Below are 18880 nucleotides of genomic sequence, written 5' to 3'. Positions count from 1 at the left end.
AAACAAGAGGAGGACAACACATTATCTAGTCGCCTGTTTCATAAACCCACATCTGCCAATTTGATATTGCATGCTTCCAGAGTTCACCCCAAACCGCCTTTGATGTCCATCCCTTATAGCCGATATCTGAGGACTAGGAGGAATTGCTTTGATGAGACTTCCTTTCAGCAGGAAGCTAATGTGCTCAGAGATCGTCTCTGAAAAAAAGAAATGGAGGGGGATGCTGAGTTTGGTCTGGAGTAGGGTTAACCCACATCCCAAAAATGTGTATAGGGAATAGGTTCCTCTTAGGGGATTTTAAAGGGAAAACCACTACTCTTGTATTATGCCAAAGTAAACAATGTTTATTGTAGATAGTTATTATTTATGTTTTTTTGTGTAAGTAAACAAGATCTACATTGCAAAGAAGAAAAGGGAAGATAGGTATATATAAAATATACAGGATTCAATGATCACAAACATGGAATACAAAATCAAAGATACACAGTTATATATTCCAACGCCTTTCGAGTATTGGCTCTTCTCCAGGGAATACAGATCAGCATATTCACATATATCATGTAATGTAGCTTGAAACCATCATGTATAGTTGTTTCCAAAATAAAAGGAAAGGAAAACCCTTTGTACAGAGGGCAAAGGGATAAGCAAGGTCACTGCTCTGCACTCAATGCCTAGCCCAGAGCCAGCAGGTCCGGTCCGTCAACCAGTCCCCAAAAGACTATTCCTCAACAGAGGGTGCCAAAAAGTTCCCCAAAAGGTGGTGGGTATCCAGAGAGCAAACCACAGATGGCTACTGTGGAAGATAGATGGTCGAGAGTGGTACGAGGTACAGTAAGGACAACAAAGTGTGCTCTGCTTCAAGTGGTGTCTTTCCGGGGGCACAGAGACGCCACAATGCCAAGGTCTTGCTGGGTGGCCAAAAGAAAGCCAGCGGTGGCACTAAGGAAGTGTGTCCTTGTTTGCTTATGGTCGCGATGGACTAGCCCATGCCAGAAGGCATGAGCTGCCCGGCAAAGGGAGATATGCCACAATATGGAGACCTAGGATATGGCTCCAAAATGCACTTGTTGCAAGCCTGAAGTGGTTGCTCCAAAAAGAAATTTCAAATTCAATCAACAAAAAAACGACCAGCCAGTGACTGAAAAAAGGGGATACACTAAAAACTGCCTCAAAAAGGCCTATAAAAGAGCTCTTAGGAAAACTAGAAATTTGCTTATATATAGTACAAATTCAAAAAAATCCAAAAACAGAGACAAATGACAACATCCTTACCAGAATTATTGTAACATTTTCCTACCAACATTTACAAATTAGAAACATTGTGCAGAAATACTGCCATCTGTTATCTCTGGATCAAAATGTTGGTAGGTTTGTACCCCCCACCCCCTAATTACATTCAGAAAAGACTCCTGCATCAGGGATGGGATCATACAGAGCCAATTCAATGGGTCAAATAGGAAAGATCCCTGCAAATAGAAAGGTACCTTTATATGCAAGGCATGTGGATATTGTAGATACATGCACAACACTCCATCCTGATAAACTGCCCCACGGAAAATCTTTAGGGCAAAACATTATGTCAATTGTAAAACTTATGGTGTGGTGTGGTCTCCTGCTTTGTGGCTGTGGCTCTTTTAATGTAGGAAAAACCAAGCTTGAACTCTGGAGATGGATTTACAGGCACATTTGCAGCATGCAAACATGTAATCTAGAGCTGTCAATAGGCAGACATGTTACCACCATACATGGAGGCAAATTCCCTAAAGTTACATTTTTGGCCCTGGATCGGGTCCACCCCAGTCCCAGGGGAGGGGACTGAGATAAGCTCCTCCTCCAGAGGGAGCTGAGATGGATCCATTATCTCAGGGCTACCGCCTTCCCAGGTTTAAATGAGGACATGAATTCCAAGCCTCTTTTGGAAGGCTTTGCCTCGCAAGGAATGGAGAAGTAATATGCCTGTGAACCTCTTCCAGTTCTGCATACTATGATTCTGACAATATGCCATTTTATTTTATCTCTATGATCTCTCTGTGAATGAGCTCCCGATGGTGGTGCTCTGGTGTGTCCCCATTCTGTGGCAGGATCCATGACATTACAATTTTGCATTTTTTGTCAGGGTACTGATGCATTTGGCAGCACCTGGCACATGTGGGCTGCACCGCTCCAGGCTTCTATGCTGTGTCAGCTAACTTCATGCTGGCTCAGTGTGATTGGAAATCACAGATTTATCCCCTGGAGGCCTGCTTCCATTACCTCGTCTTGTTTGTTGCTTGACATGGCCCTGGCTAGCCAATGTGCGTGTCGGCAGATGTCCGACACACAACGTCACCCCACTGCTTCACAGTGGTGGGCAGGGCTACGCTGCATGCTGAAAGTTTGGGAGACCCGTAGATGGCATCAGCCAGTGCAGACAGAGACGCATGTACAGTGGATTACCTCCCTCTATTTAAAATAGTAAGTTAAACACATCAAACCCTGTCCCATCAGTCTACACAGGGCGGGTTGAGGATAACATATGTGATACAAGGTAGGCTCTGTACTATCTTCACATGCAAGAAAATAGAGGAACCTCCTAACTTTTTTAAAGTGGTTGTAAACCCTTACAGACCTAGATTAAGGCTTACCTGTAGGTCCAAGAAATATCTCCCAAACCTACACGGTTTAGGAGATATTTGCAAAAAGACAGGCACCGCTGTCTACGGCGCATGCTCCGTAGGCAGAGGTGCGCAGGCACACTGAGCATGTCACTGTTGACGGCAATATGCCGTTAGTGGCGGCACTCATGCTCATGGGCGGGAGTGATGTCATCACGGCTCAGAGGTGACATCGCTGGCTCCTGTGTCAGGTAAGTGACACATAATGGGCTACTATGCGATGCATAGTAGCCCATTATGCTTTACCTTTGCAGGGAAACAAAGAGGAAGTAAACCCATCAGGGTTTACTTCCTCTTTAATGTGGCTGCGCTCTATAAAAGCAAAATGTGATCATAAATCTAGTCATTATTAAGTTTTGAAGATAGACTCTACAGAGAATCCATGATTTTGTTTTATTCTGGGCCATGGAGTTTGTGTTCTGAGTGACATATAAGAGATCAAGGTGGTGGATTGCCGGAGTCCTTTGAGAGTGTGCTGGAGACATCTAGCGGTACAAGGAGACAGTGATATACCCCAGGCTGATGCTGCTGATTTCTTGGGTCTATTTCATCCATGCTAAATTGACCTCCTATAGGATAGAGGCATAGGCGTGCGCACAGGGTGTGCCTGGGCACACCCTAATCACCCTGTGGTGGTGCAGATTCCCCATTTAAACTCTTGATGTTTCACCAAAGCTCCCTAACGGGCTCCTAAAAACATGTAAATTAAACAAATGAATATTTTTTAAATGATAAAAATAAAAACTATTGACACCATTCCCTGCCCCACTGACACTGTACACTGCTCTACTGACCCCATCAGTATATATACACGTGCACACACACATGTGTGTGTGCATGTGTATAAGGTTTAAGGTGCACACCCTAATGAAATAGGCTGTGCACACCTATGCATAGAGGTCTGTCTTTCTTGGAGAGATACTTTTCTACTGGTTGCATTTTTCACAGCACCAGTTTGGGACATTTAATACATTTTCTGTTGGATTTTTAGCTATTTATTGGTTTATGCACTATTGCACTTTATTCATCTTTGTATGGTGTATGAAATGTATTTATTTATTCATATTTATTTCATTTTATATGTTTTTTATGAATTGGTATATTTTTCTGTTTTGTCCCAAGGCACACATGAATTGATTTACTATTTCTTTTACTCATATTTTTTTTAAATTTATTTGTATTCATATTGCACAATGGATTGGTTTACTCTGTATAGTCTAGCTTAATGATTTATGGCTGGAGGTATGATCACATTTAACTGCTTAAGGACCGCCTTACGCTGATATACGACAGCAGAATGGCACGGCTAGGCACAATCGCGTACCTGTACGTGATTCTTTAAGTGCCCAGCCGTGGGTTGGGAGCGCGCCGCCGGTGGCGTGCTCCCGACCTGGTCCCGAGCTCAGTGACTGTGGCCGCAGGACCAGCGGACCTGATTGCCACTGGTGTCCCTCGATCGGGTCACAGAGCTGAAGAACGAGGGGAGGTCTGTTTAAACAAAGCTCTCCCCGTGCTTCCTAGTGTGGCTGTCACCGATCGTCTGTTCCCTGTTATAGGGAAAGATGATCAGTGACGTCACATGCCAGGCCACGCCCCCTCAATAAAAAAACACATAACGTCACACATAACCCCTAACCTGCCCCCTAGTGGTTAACTCCTTCACTGCCAGTGTAATTTACACAGGAATCAGTGCATTTAATGCCGCGTGCACACGGGCGGACTGTATGGCCTACTTAGTCCGTCGAAACACATTTCAGCGGACAGTCCGCTCGTGTGTGGGCTTCAGCTGACTTTTTCAGCATGCAGTCTGGCGTACTAAGTATTTCGGAATTTTCGAAATTCTGTCCGTCATACTTTGGTTTCAGCGGACAATCCGCTCGTCAGTAGGCTAGTTCGACGGACTAAGAATGGCGCATGCTCAGAAAGGATTTACACGGCGGAAGGGTGCATTGCTGTGTATTGGACTTCCTATTTCTAGTCCCATCATACGTGCTGTACACGTCATCGCGCAAGCTTTCGACGGACTGTTTGTTCATCCGTGTGTGGTCAAGTCCGTTCATTCGAAAGTATGACGGACTGTCCGTCGGATTGTATGACGGACTAAGTAGGCCATACAGTCCGCCCGTGTGTACGCGGCTTAACAAGCACTGATTTCTGTATAAATGAAAATGGTCCCAAAAATGTGTCAAAAATGTCCGATGTGTCCGCCATAATGTCGCAGTCACAATAAAAATCGCTGATCGCTGCCATTACTACTAAAAAAAAAAAAATGTATAAAAATGCTATAAACTATCCCCTATTTTGTAAACGCTATAACTTTTGCGCAAACCAATCAATAATCGCTAATTACGATTTTTTTTTTTACCAAAAATACGTAGAAGAATACGTATCGGCCTAAATTGAGTAAAAAAAATTTTTATATATATTTTTTGGGGATATTTATTATAGCTAAAAGTAAAAAAATATTGCATTTTTTTCAAAATTGTCGCTCTACTTTTGCTTATAGCGCAAAAAATAAAAACTGCAGAGGTGATCAAATACCACCAAAAGAAAGCTTTATTTGTGGGAAAAAAAGGACGTCAATTTTGTTTGGGAGCCACGTCGCACGTCCGCGCAATTGTCAGTTAAAGTGACGCAGTGCCGAATCGCAAAAAGGGGCCTGGTCCTTTGGCTGCAAATTGCTCCGGGCTTAAGTGGTTAAAGAGACAGCACATTCATTTGTCTTATAAGGTTTGTATATATGGTATTTGGTTATTGGGTTGTTGCAGTCTTTGCAGATGAGTATTTGACACTGAGCACAGGTGGTTGGGCATAATAACGGCTAGCATCACACTGCACTGTTCATCTGCAGTGCCATCTATTTAAAAAGTGTAACTGTCACATACAGTTAAAATATTAAAAATAATAATCAAAAAATAATAATGAATTTAAAACATAGAAACAATATTTTAAAAACTATATTTTTTAAGCATTTGTCAGAATATAATAAAACACGGCAAGGATTTTTATTTATATTAATTAAACATTGTAGTAAATAAATAACATTATTTAGATATGCAAATTAGTCAAAGAGTTATTGCTAAGCTAACCCAATCATGCTGACAGAGCAAAATCTGCCCTGGGAGGTTAAACATCAACAACCTCTGGGTTATAAAAGGGTTAAACGATGGTTAAGAATACCAGAAGGATTAAAGTTTTATTTATTTCTTAACCCAGTATGCACTATTATTGTCTGTCAAATATTGAAAGAGTCACTTAATATTTCTTTGGACATAACAACCACTTCTTACACTACATGTTTCACTCAGAAGAGCTTCTTCAGAAAATTTTGGAAGTGTCATGAAGTAATGTATACTATAAAGAAAACAACAGTTGTAAATGAATATGCTTAAAAATTGCCATAGATAAAATCACATGGCATGTCAATGAGACATACCTATCTATATATAGATATATATATGAAAAAAAATAATACATTTTATAGAGTACATTTTGTATAGAATAATGATAAACTGAAAAGGGAAGCCTACCGGATGCTTGTATTCATAAAACACTATTTAATACATACATAGACAAAAGCTGAGGTTTTACAAGAACTAGAAGGACCTGATTGTAACCAAAGAGAAAAATATAAATTAATTTATATTAATATTAATTTACAGCTGTTGTTTTCTTTATAGTATATATTACTTCATGCGACACTTCCAAAAACTCCTGAAGAAGCTCTTCTGAGCGAAACATGTAGAGTAAGAAGTGGTTGTTACATGTCCAAAGAAATATTACGTGACTTTTGTAAATGTTCATTGTGATTTTAAAGAATTGTTTAAATAAAATGTATATTATTTCAAATTGATTGTTTATTCTACATTGTGGTACCTTTAAAAAGTCCCACCTGCCCTTTCTCTTTTTACTTATATGAATGGGACGTGGTACCGAATTTCAATTCCTTATCATCCAGTTCCCAAATAATTATCTTCTGCCAAATATTGTTAATTCTATAATGGAGTTCTTCTTCACTGAGAACATTCTTATTTATTTAATTTATTTTTTATATTCAAATTACAGACATATTTCTGTACATCAATATTTCTACCTGAAACGTATTTAGGACCTTTATTCAGAACTTTCATCTCAATGTTATGTAAATCTATTTTCTACCACCATTTTCTATTTTTGTAATTCTTCTACCTGCTCTACATACCTTATATTTCACAAAGCTTCATATTTATTATAAGAAGATACAGCGGATTCCCTCTTTTTGTTATCCCCACATCTGATCTTCATTCCTCTATATGTTATTGCTGGCTCTGATCATTGGTAATGAGAGCAATGATGTTAGGATCTGGAATAGTAGTTCCCCTACCTCCCTATTGGTAGTAACCCAATGTTATTTTTAATATTATTTATTCAGATCAGATCCCGATACATTTTTGATGCATTTCATCCTTTTTAATACACCCCCTGCAGTTAAATCCAACACACATAACATGTTTCCTCTGTATACAGGAGCACAGGGATTTCTGATAATACATTTGACAACACACACATAATGCTGAACATTGTTTATTAAGCAGTATTTGATTATTCAGATTATTGGCACATAAGGCAATCAATTATAACTTGAATTATTGTATTAAACTTTTGCTCTTTTTAAGTTGTCCTTTCAGTTACTGTCGGCGGTCCAGACTTCAACTTCGCATAATTGAAGAAATTCGGTCTTTCCACGTATAATTATATTGACGTATCTGCCAGTCATGCCATGACAGTAGAAGGTCTGTGTTGCTCCATCTGGGATAGAGGTAATCACCGCACACCTGTGCTGTGAAGTTAAATTCTTAATATCAATGATAACAGTCACAGTGATAGCAATAGTTATACCTGTATGTATTTATTTTAAATAGCTCAATTAAAGATAAAAGTGAAAAGCAGGTTTTCCTGCAAAGCTTCAAAGATCTCAAATCTGCAAAGATCTCCAAATCTGGCGCTTTCCCCCACAGTACTTCTTTTTGACCACTAGATGTCCTTAGGTTTTCAGGTTAAGTGACAGTCATCATCATAATCCCACCTCCACGGAGCCCAGACTGCCATGGACACACCACTTGAGGCAGCCTCATCATTCAGCCTACACTCAGTATACAGCATTAAGGACCACCCCCTGCTGCTGCTAAAGAAAGAGAAGTATAACATCATTGGATGGGTCAGAAGGAAAAAAATGCATATATAAATACATATACTATATTACCAAAAGTATTGAGGCACCTGGCTATACACGCACATAAACTTTAATGGCATCCCAGTCTTAGTCCGTAGGGTTCAATATTGCATTGGCCCACCCTTTGCAGCTATAATAGCTTCAACTCGTCTGGGGAGGCTGTCCACAAGGTTTAGGAGTGTGTCTATGGGAATGTTTGATCATTCTTCTCGAAACCCATTTGTGAGGTCAGGTACTGATGTTGGATGAGAAGACCTGGTTTGCAGTATCTGCTCTAATTAATCTCAAAGGTATTCTATCGGGTTGAGGTCAGGACTCCATGCAGGATAGTCAAGTTCTTACACCCCAATCTCACTCATCCATGTCTTTATGGGTCTTGCTTTTTGCACTGGTCCAAATCATTTGATGGAGGAGGGATTATGGTGTGGGGTTGATTTTCAGGGGTTGGGGTTGGCCCCTTAGTTCCAGTGAAGGGAACTCTGAAGGTGTCAGCATACCAAGACATTTTGGACAATTTTATGCTCCCAACTTTGTGGGAACAGTTTGGGGATGGCGCCTTCCTGTTCCAACATGACTGCACAACCAGTGCACAAAGCAAGGTCCATAAAGACATGGATGAGCGAGTTTGGGGTGGAGGAACTTGACTGGCCTGCACTGCACATAGCTGCTCTCTGTGCTTCTCTCCTCTCTCACAGACTCGAATGTGGAGTATATCCTCAAGCCATAATATGCATAAAGATGAAAAACCTTGAGACTTTACAATTCCTCTAACTCATGGTGTGCCTGCACTTTTTACAAAGTTGACAAATTTGTGGATGTCAACTTTAAATTGGAACTTTAGTCATAAAATAAAGTCCTGCTAGATGACTTTAGGCTTATCTCTTTTGCAGGTACAGCTATGTAAAACATTAAAAATAAGTGCCTATACTGTTTAAAATCCAGTAATACCAGTCTCTCCCTGCTCTGCTCATGCTCAGTTGCTCTCTATTTTTAGGCACTATGCTACATTTATAGAGGCCGATCTGCTGGCAACCTAAAGATTTACTGCTGTTCAGCTTCAGCAAAATGGCAGCCTCCAGCAAGAAGAGACCGTACCAATGCTGGAAGCACACACTCATTTTGGTAGCATAATTATTATAATGTGAAATGTATGTTCCCTGCTAAAGAACATTATTTTTATTAAGTTGTTATGAGTAAATTTCCATTTTTTAATTTTTAATAATTTTTATTGGGTTTTCAAGACTGAACAAAATGAGCACCAATTTTCGGTAAAACACATTTACAAACCTAAAACATATTTCTGTACTTTAGGGATGTAATAAAATGACCTAAGTACTGCTTTTCAAAATATTGTTTCGTAATCATTTACTGCACATCCATAAGCAGTAGAGCACAAAACCTGTGCTCAAGATTATTCAGAATAATGAAAAAACAATAACACCATTCCATAACATAACATAATAACATTGCAAAAGAAAAAAAAACTAACATAACCAGACTGTCAACAGTTACATGTATAATAACTTCATAGGTAAATATGCAGAACTTTTTTTTTTTACTTTATAGACAATTATTTTAGGCATGAATACGAGCAATACTTTTTGCATAGGCCGTTCCCAGACAGTTATGTCATTGACTTTCTACCTAGTTCTATATTCTGAGGCATTTTACATAAAACATAAATCTAACAAGCAATACAGAGATATACAAAATAACACTGTATTAACTGTTTTAAAGGGCACCTTTATCCTTTAGGAAAATAAAAATGTTGAATCTACCTCTAGAAGGTACCATCCCCATAATGTAACTATACAAACAAACATGAAATTGTGTGGGACTTACATTCTATATAAGTAGAATATATATATTTTTAAACTTTATTTCTTTATTCACACATTTCCCAATATTTACACAATATATCAAAACAGATATTTCCTTCAGCACCCAACCTCCCTCCTCCTTACTTTCCACCCCTCCTAAAAGCAATATGTGTAATATCGACTATACCCATGTTGACAGAAGTTTGTGTGGGGAATTCATCCTACAGGAAGACCTGTCTAAACATCAAATTAAGTCACAACCCATTCGCTACATCCCCTCAATTCCATCCTTTCCTCACAATCACCCCTCTTACAATCTCTCGAGGTCTATTTCCTTTTAAGTCATTACCCAACCATTCGGTATATGTTTTTTTGGTCCAGACTAGTAAACATTACACAGTAAAGCCTCTTGCTTCCCGCCAGTGTTTCCAAATCAAGTCATATTTCTGTAACACTCCTTGTTTTGTATATATTGATTTCTCCTTAAGAATTACCCCATTCATGCTATTCAGCCATTTCCTACTGGACGGAGGCGACGCCGACTGCCAACTCCGAGTGATCAAGTTCCTTACTTGGAATAAACATCTCATGACAGCTACCTGGATGATTTCCCACTCCCTCCTTTTTTTTCTTTCTCCTTCGTCTCCTTCCTCCCCCCACTCCTTTCTTTATACTCTGGTGTGAAGCCAGAAGGCTGGACTGTGAGGAGTAACTTTTTTCATTTTTGGGTTGGCCTGGATGGAGTTCATTATGCTGGTGGTGCTGGAAATTGAATGTGCTGAGGGGGCAACACTTACTCTGTCTTTTTCAGTATCAGGCATCAGGCACTGAGCCAACCCCATAAAACAGTTTAAGAGACTGGTAGGAGGCCATTTACAGAGACAGTTACATTGTATTACAAACATAACAGTGAGTCAAGACTTGGATTAACCCCTGCAATACTGGATGATAGCTGAAAAATCTTTTTCTCCCCAGTTGTCTGTTATTTTCTGTGTAATATCAACTGCTGGTTATAAAGACTTTACTTTTAAAATATAGAACCGGCTCTATAATCAGTGTGGGAGACTGAAAGAGAGCTGGGTTATGGGACAATTTTACACCAGAACAGTGAGGATTACCCTATGTATTTTTGATGCAGTTTTATCTGTGTTTTAGCACTATCCTAACGATATAAATTAGAGACCAAGTATTTGTTTCCCTCCCCCTTTCACTGCCTTATGGTGTGAAGTTAAGAGACTGGGACTGTGAACCACAATTTTTTTTTTTCTTTGCCCTTTTTTTTCAATTGTGAGGGACGGTTCTCATCTCTCCATTTTTTTGTTACCTCTTTTTCTCTCCCTCCCTGATTTATTCCCTTTCTCCCTCTCCCCACTTGGTTTCAACTAGGTGGCCCTGAGGATGGTAGAGGACAGAAAAAAGGGATAGCGACAAATACACACTTTCATATATATCCCTGACTATGCCATCGCAGCGTACCACAAAGGGGAGCCAGGCAGCTGCTGCCAAATTAAAGGAATTTTCACACCTGCAGGGGCAGACCCCTCCAAAAACCAGCCAACAGACCCAACAAGCCACTATGTTATCCAAACCACAGTCTGGAGCTAATCTTGCAAGGAAAAGACTGGGACAAGGCCAGGTAACACCTGCAAAAGGGGCGAATGTCCCCATAGGAAGTTTGCCGGCTGAGATGATGGAGGACGTTCAAGGGCGACCAAAGTCACCATCTACTACGATAGCTCTAGGGGAAGCAGAACCATTACTAATGGAAATATTGCATGCAATTATTTCATGCAAAAGCTCTATAAATGAAATGTCTTCCCAGCTTAAAACAGGAAGAATTGTCTTTCATTAGGCATGATGTGCAAAAGGTTTGTGAAATGACTACCACCCTTGAGGGGAGGGTTCGTTTAATAGAGGATGTTTAAACCCTATAAAACAAGAGATGAATGGTTTGGAAACAATTTGATCTCGAAACGAATGGGATCCCGATCCGCTTCCTGGGGGCACTGCTCTCCTCCCGGACACAGAATTGTTCCTGTAAGGGGTGTCTAGGTGGAGAGGAGTTCCCCGCCAAATTTTGGGTCGCGCTCTATAGCTCTACATTTAAGAGGTGTTCGCACCAAGGGTCATCATCTGGTTGTCTACATAGACCTATGCATAATGTTCATTCTGTTGCTAGATATTTTGTATGTTACCTTTACTGATGACATGTAAGAAAATGTTCGTCCTGCGATACTTGTAATATGTGAAAACCTAATAAAAATCTAACTTTTAAAAAAAACAGGAGATGAAAATCATAAGGGAACAAATCTACTAGACAAATATCGATGAAATGGAGAATAGGATGCGTTGGAAGCACGTACGGATAGTGGGGCTTCCCGAATGGAGTGAGGTATCAGATTTGTATTCCTGGAAAAATGGTTCAAAGATCTATTTGGAGAACAGTCCTTTTCACCCTTTTTTGCACTAGAAAGAGCCCATAGGGTCCCTTCCAAACGCCCTCAGCCAGGTGCCGCTCCTAGGTCTCTCCTGGTAAAAATACTTAATTATAAACATAAAGTGACTATATTAAACAAAGCCAGAGAAATGGGCATTATCCTGTACAACAGTAAAAAGGTCTCTATGTATCCTGACTTTTCACCTGATTTACAAAAAAGAGGGCCAAGTTTGGAGAAGTCAAGCGCAAACTACAACAATTAGAATTGAGCTATGCACTGTTATACCCGGCAAGATTGCGAATAAATGCCATGGGGGAGACTGTGTTTCTTGACACTCCAGAGAGAGTGGAAGACTGGATCGAAACTTATAAAAAGAGACTGTAGCTTAGTCTGACTGTACTACCCTAGAATTTCATTAATATTATGATTTAGTTTAATTCACATAATAAGCACAACTTGTATCACTAGGAGAGGAAGAGAGGGAGGAGGGGTAGGTGGGAGAAAACAATGAGCATAGTACCTCTTGATATCAGGAGGTATGGCAAAGAGTTTTCTCCATATGTGTTTTATGTTTTGTGTTTTTGTTTTGTTTGTTTAATTTGTTTGTTTAGATGCTGGTTGCATAGGGTAAAGGGTGCGGGGTGGGATAGGGAGGGAAGTGTGTAAGCACATAAGTTTAAACAAGCCATTAACACATAAAATTATTGCTATATGTAACGGTCACATTAGGTTGCCCCCAAATAGGCCTAGTGGCCAGGTGGGAGGGATGCATGGGTGTATGAGTTGGATTAAAGGGTGTGTTTGGTGCACAAGAATGTTTGAAACCAATTGGCCTAGTGGCCAGGTGGGCGGGATGCATGGGTGTACGAGATGGATCAAGGGGTGTGTTTGGTATACAAGATTGTTTGAAAGCAATAATAGCTATGAGGTTAAGCAAGATAGGGTCACAAAACTGACACCAGAAAACTATTAAAGTCAAGAAAGTCACTTTAATGGAAAAAGGCATTGGTTATTTGATTTATGCAAAATTATACTTTGATGGTTAATAGCACTCAGTTTAAAAAAAATATTTTGTGTTCTTAGAATGTCCAGGAGATGGGAGACCCAGAGAAAAAAGCAGCAGTCAATTTGATTGTAAAAACATATGAGGCAGCTATCCTTTGCCTACAGGAGACACACCTTACTAAATCTTCTATTCCTCAACTGAGGTGGTAGGACTATTGTACACAATTCCACTCAGTTCACTCCTCTTATTCTAGAGGGGTGAGCATCTTTATTAGATCTGGGGTGGCTTTCTCTTGTATACAGTCTAAGATAGACAAATTAGGTTGATACATTTTCCTGTACTGCAAGATCAAAAATAGATCTTACGTAGTGGCAAATGTATACAATTCTCCACCTTTTGATGTTTTGATCCTTTGTGGGCTGACTGAGTTTCTCCTGGACAAGCCAGGGGTTCTGGTAATAGTAACAGGGGACTTCAACATGGTAATGGACCAGAAATTAGAAAGGTTCCCCCCAGGGTTTTATACAGGTAATGCAGGGGATGCCCGGCTTTCTAAACTTTTGAAAGAAACCGGATTAAGAGACATCTGGAGAACACGTAATCATTCAGTATTCGTTTTTTTCTAGGAAACACTCAACGCTTTCCACTATTGATTTAGTCTTGGGGAATGATGAGATGATGCCCCTGATAAAAAATGTGAATTATAATCCAAGAGGCCTGTTGGATCATTCTCCGGTGACAGTGTCATTAGAGTTGGGGGAAGGTAATCATCCAGGGGGGTGGAGGTTAAGCCCCTTTTGGACTGAACTGATGGGAGACCCGAATGAGATATTGGTATCCCTGGGAGAGTTTATTGACTTGAACCAGGGCACTGCCTAAGAAGGAATAGTTTGGGACACTTTGAAGGCCTTTTTGCATGGTATAATGATACAACAAATTTCAAAATAAAAAAACTGACCAAGGAGTGGGAGTGACTAATTGGGCAGAGGGTAACAATAGTGGAAGAACAATATATTAATAACCCGACAACCGTCACACTTAGGAATTGGACAGAAGAGCAACACAATTACCGTTTAGTAACTCTCCGGAAGGCAGAAAATAAATATCTCTCTGAGACAAGCCGCTTTTAGGGAGGGGGAAAGTGTGGGCCGCATGCTGGCGCAACTGGTCATGGCAAACTCCCCCACTTCTGTGGTACCTATGATTACTACAGTGGATGGAAGAGCTACTTCATATACTCCAGAAATAGTGGGTACATTTAAAGAATATTACGAGGACCTGTACAGTTCTTGCCAGAACGAGATGGGGGAGGGAATGGATAGTTTTTTTAGGGACCTGAATCTCCCCTTTCTTACTGAGATGGACAGAGCAGAGCTAGACCAGCCTATAATGCTAAAGGAGATCCAGAAGATCACTAATGAGATAGCGAGGCAGAAATCCCCAGGCCCAGACAGCCTCCCAGCCGAGATTGATTGGCACTATGGGAAGGTATTGCTTCCTGAGCTCCTGCGAGTATTGAATAGCTCGCTGCTAACAGGAGTACTCCTCCCATTAATGATGGATTCCACTACAATTACCATACATAAGGTGGGCAAAGATCCTCTTGATGTTGCTTCATAAAGGGCCATTGCTTTGCGGAATACAGATATGAAAATCCTTGCAAAGGTCTCGGCGGCTAGGTTGAACAAAGTCATAGCGAAACTCATCCACCCCAACCTAACAGGTTTAATGCCTGGAAGAACGACTAGAACAAATATAAGGCGGCTTTATCTCCAGGTCCCAATGGACGGGGGTGGAGAGAGGGTTATTTTGTCTTTGGATGCTGCCAAGGTCTTTGACAGTTTAGCGTGGCAGTATCTCTGGAAGGCAATGGAAGCAGTCCAACTTGGACCAGGTTTCATCAACTGGGTCAAAATGCTTTATAAAACCCCAGAGGCCAGAGTAAAGGAGAACAATGAACACTCTGATAAATTTGGATTGGGGAGGGGGCGAGACAGGGATATCCACTGTCACTCCTCCTCTTTGCCACTGCGATTCAGCCTCTGGCTATTGCCCTCAGATCCTCTGAGCAGGTCAGGGGCTTTAGAAGAGTTGATCTGGAGGAAAAACTTGCATTATATGCAGATGTCCTTCTGTTATTCCTTGGAGACACGCAGGATTCCCTTCTAGAAGCCATAAATATTATTAATAGATTTGGTCAAATCTCTGGGTTAACGATAAATTGGGCAAAATCCAGCTTGCTACCCATAGACCCTTTGGGAGGCCCTCTGCCTGAGGAGGTGCCCCAGATCCAAGTGGTGAATACATTTAAATACTTGGGTATAAATATTTCTAGGGACCCCCAACTTCATACCTTAGATAATATTGACCCGTTATTGGCCAAATTTAGGGGAAAAATAAAAGTGTGGAAATGCCTGCCACTATCTGTGGCAGGTCGTGGCAACCTAATTAAAATGATTTGGATGCCACATCTTCTTTAATTACTTCATAACGCCCCAATTTGGCTGTATACAAAGTGGTTCCACAGGATGGATACCTTGTTTAGAGAAGTGATCTGGAAGGGCAGGCCAGCGAGGATCCGTTTAACTACCCTGCAGCTTCAGAAGGCGGAGGGAGCAGTAGCACTTCCACACCCCTTTAGCCATTTCTTGGCATCACAGCTTCAGCACATAACAGGGTGTAAAATAGTAGGCAAAGTTCCACTTCAAGTAATGAGAAAGTTATCAAAGCCCCATAGCAGAAATACAAAAACTTCTCTGGTCCATAAGGTGTACAATATATAGAAATGAGAGCAGAAGTGGTTAAAAGGGAATAATATGCAAACATCATCCTTACCTGGGATTATAGTTTCCATTGTCACTCAGAGAGTTCCCAATGAGAATTTCAGCACCATTCATTCTATCACTGAAATTTTTTCTGTTAGTGATGGTGATGTAGGCAATTTTGTATGGCTTCAGGAGGTCCACCCTCCACCAAGGAGACAGTTGTTTGTGTGTATGTGAGCAGGAACCATGGATAACATCCGGATCCTGGTTCCCATCTATTGCATTTATTGCTGCTGAATGGAAGCCCCAGCGGTAATCGTCTATAATTGTGGACATAGTTGCTCGACCTTGAAGGGTAACATTCCGATCTGTTAGACAATGTGAAAGTAGAGCACTATATTACTTAATTTATAAGCAGTAAGAGAGATGATACAGGAGATATAGTGCAGAAGCACATGGGGGATTCTTAATAGCTTTTATCACTACAGAAATGTTGTATTTTCTATTAGTAGTAGACATTTTCTAGCTCCTCCTACTTACAGTACCTGCCCTGTCATTCATAGTCAGTGTGCTATTACTTGCCAATGATTATCTGATTTCATGACCCATCCTGAACACATTTAACAGTGTATATTATTTAGTCCGTGTAAAAGTTATTGAGTCCGCAAACTATGTTATATATCTGAAAATGTGAAACTAATTTCCTGAGGTCCTAAAATGCAAAGACAGTAGAAGTACCCCCCCCAGTTACCCCTTCTTGGAAAATATACAGTCCAAGGTATTTAGTAAGGTGCTTTGTGGGTTTTTGAAGTGTATTTTTTTGTCATAATTTTTAGCAAATAAACGAAAAAAAAAAACACAATTTGTTTTTACATACTGTCACGAGTGGCAGTTGATTTGCCACAGCGCTCACATGGTACCACCAGCGAGCCAGTACTCTGATCAGTCATCGTCTGTGTCCCAGAAACATGGCCGGTGACAGATTGCGCTGCCACACGTCCCCACGGCTGCGAAATCGGCACTTCATGTGATGTCCATTTAGGATAACAAAGTGAAAAGGAAGTGAAAGGGTCATAAAAAAGCCCCCTTGTGTTTTGTAATCTAATACGTGACTGTTCCTTTAAAAGTTATCACTTTGATGATTAACCCCCCTGACGGTATTCCAGAGAGTGGCTCAGGGTGAGATTTTTGTACCATTAGCAGTAACCCCCGAGCCACACTCGGGATTGCATTGCTGGATCCAGAAAGAGATAACTTACCTTGTCTGCGGGATCCCGCGATGTATCTCCGCTGTGTATGGCGGCCGGACCTTCCGCCCGATGCACTGTGTGCCCTGGCTTCCGTTTCCTGCGAGCGTAGCGACGCAGGTAGGTGGAACCAGCACCAAATTCAAAAAGTATAAAGCACAAACACACTGATACATTGTAATCCTATTGGATTACATTACTAAATAAAATAAAAATGACCTTAGCTTGCCCCCATTGCCTTATCCAGTGCCCCTGCCTGCCGTTTTACTATACTTTGTGTCTGGAAACTGCAGAGCGGCCATGGCATCAAAAAAGCGCACCTCTACCTCAAAAGCGCCATATGACCTGTTTGAAAAAAGGCGACAGAGATACAGAATTGCTTGCAGAAGTGAGTGATAGAGATTCGTGGGGAAGTCCGTCATCAGGCACGGAAAGCGATTTTAGCGATGATCCTGCGACTTTGCCCAGTGATGTGCAGACTTGGTGCTCAATTGATTGCTGTACCGAGCATGCAGGACCCCCAAGATTTCCATTTACTGGAACACCTGGTATCAAAGTGGATGTGGATGACAACCTATTGGCATACCTCCAACTCTTTTTGACCAATGAGGTTATAGAAAAAATTGTTATGGAGACAAATCGGTACCACGAACAACAAGCTGCTATGCATCAGAGGTTTGCAAGGAGCAGAAAGTGGGAACCAGTAACCAAGGAGGACATCTGGAAGTTTCTGGGCCTCATAATTCTTCAGGGAATGGTTGGGAAACCCCTGCAGAAGTGGTACTGGACCACCAACAAATTGCTAGCAACTCCTTTTTTTGGTATCGTCATGTCGGAGTACACATTTTCCCTTATTATGAAGTATCTGCACTTTGAGAATAATGAGGAATTCGACGAGACTTCTCATCCAGCACCAAAACTCAAAAAGATTTGGGGGCTTTACCAAATGATTCAGCAAAATTTCCAGAAGACCTATGTACCCGATAGAGACATCAGTATCGACGAAAGTCTGATGGCCTACAAAGGAAGACTCAGCTGGATACAGTTTATTGGTCCAAGAGGGCACGTTTTGGAATAAAATCATTCATGCTCTGTGAATCCAGCGCTGGGTACATATGGAATTCCATACTTTACACCGGGAAAGGAACCAAGTTCAATGGAAGCTTCGGTAACTATGGACTGGCAACCACTTCCGGGCTTACTCTGATTGAACCGCTGCTGAATCAGGGCTACTGTGTAACCACAGACAATTTTTACAGTTCTCCAGAACTCTATGAGTTCCTTTTGCAGCATAAAACAGATGCATACAGGACTGTTAGAGCGTGACTTGCCACCAACCTTTGTCAATAAAAAACTCAAGGTAGGAGAAATAGTTGCCTGGCAAAAAGGAAAAATGATGGCGCAACAAAAAAGATGTGTGACTAATGAGTACCATTCACAACACCTCTACTGTCATGGTACACACAAAAGGTGGAAAAGACATCATGAAGCCCCAAGCCGTGATGGACTACAACCATACTATGGGAGGTGTTGACCGAGCTGACCAGGCCATGACTTTTTACCCAGCCATGAGGAAGCAACAGAAAAAATATTATAAAAAAATCTTCAGGCATCTTCTGGAGCAGTGCCTGTGGAATGCTTTCATTCTTCTAAAAAAAAAAAAAAAAAAAAGAGTGACAAGCCTGTTGTTCATGCGGACTTTGTTTGGAAAGTTGCCGAACTTATTTTGCTCAGGCAC

General features: G+C 41.0%; 2 protein-coding genes across 2 annotated transcripts in view; one reads left to right on the top strand and one right to left on the bottom strand.

Annotated features, from left to right (window-relative positions):
* The window catches only part of LOC143989147 (fucolectin-4-like), a 378380-nt gene that overhangs the window by 115938 nt on the left and 243562 nt on the right, over positions 1-18880 (top strand). The window lies entirely within an intron of this gene.
* LOC143989146 (fucolectin-like) overlaps positions 7202-18880 on the bottom strand; it is a 565918-nt gene continuing 554239 nt past the window's right edge. The window contains exons 3-4 of the mRNA XM_077489171.1: positions 15966-16263; positions 7202-7468 (exon numbers count right to left, since the gene is read on the bottom strand). Coding sequence (XP_077345297.1) covers positions 7318-7468; positions 15966-16263 — 449 coding nt within the window. The 3' untranslated portion in view covers positions 7202-7317. The remainder of the gene's footprint in view (positions 7469-15965; positions 16264-18880) is intronic.

The sequence above is a fragment of the Lithobates pipiens genome, unplaced genomic scaffold, assembly GCF_037356315.1.
Source record: "Lithobates pipiens isolate NorthernLeopardFrog02 unplaced genomic scaffold, aLitPip1_a1.2 Scaffold_18, whole genome shotgun sequence".
Taxonomy (NCBI): domain Eukaryota; kingdom Metazoa; phylum Chordata; class Amphibia; order Anura; family Ranidae; genus Lithobates; species Lithobates pipiens.
Note: the sequence above shows the minus strand (reverse complement) of the source record. Positions and strands in the feature narration are given on the sequence as shown.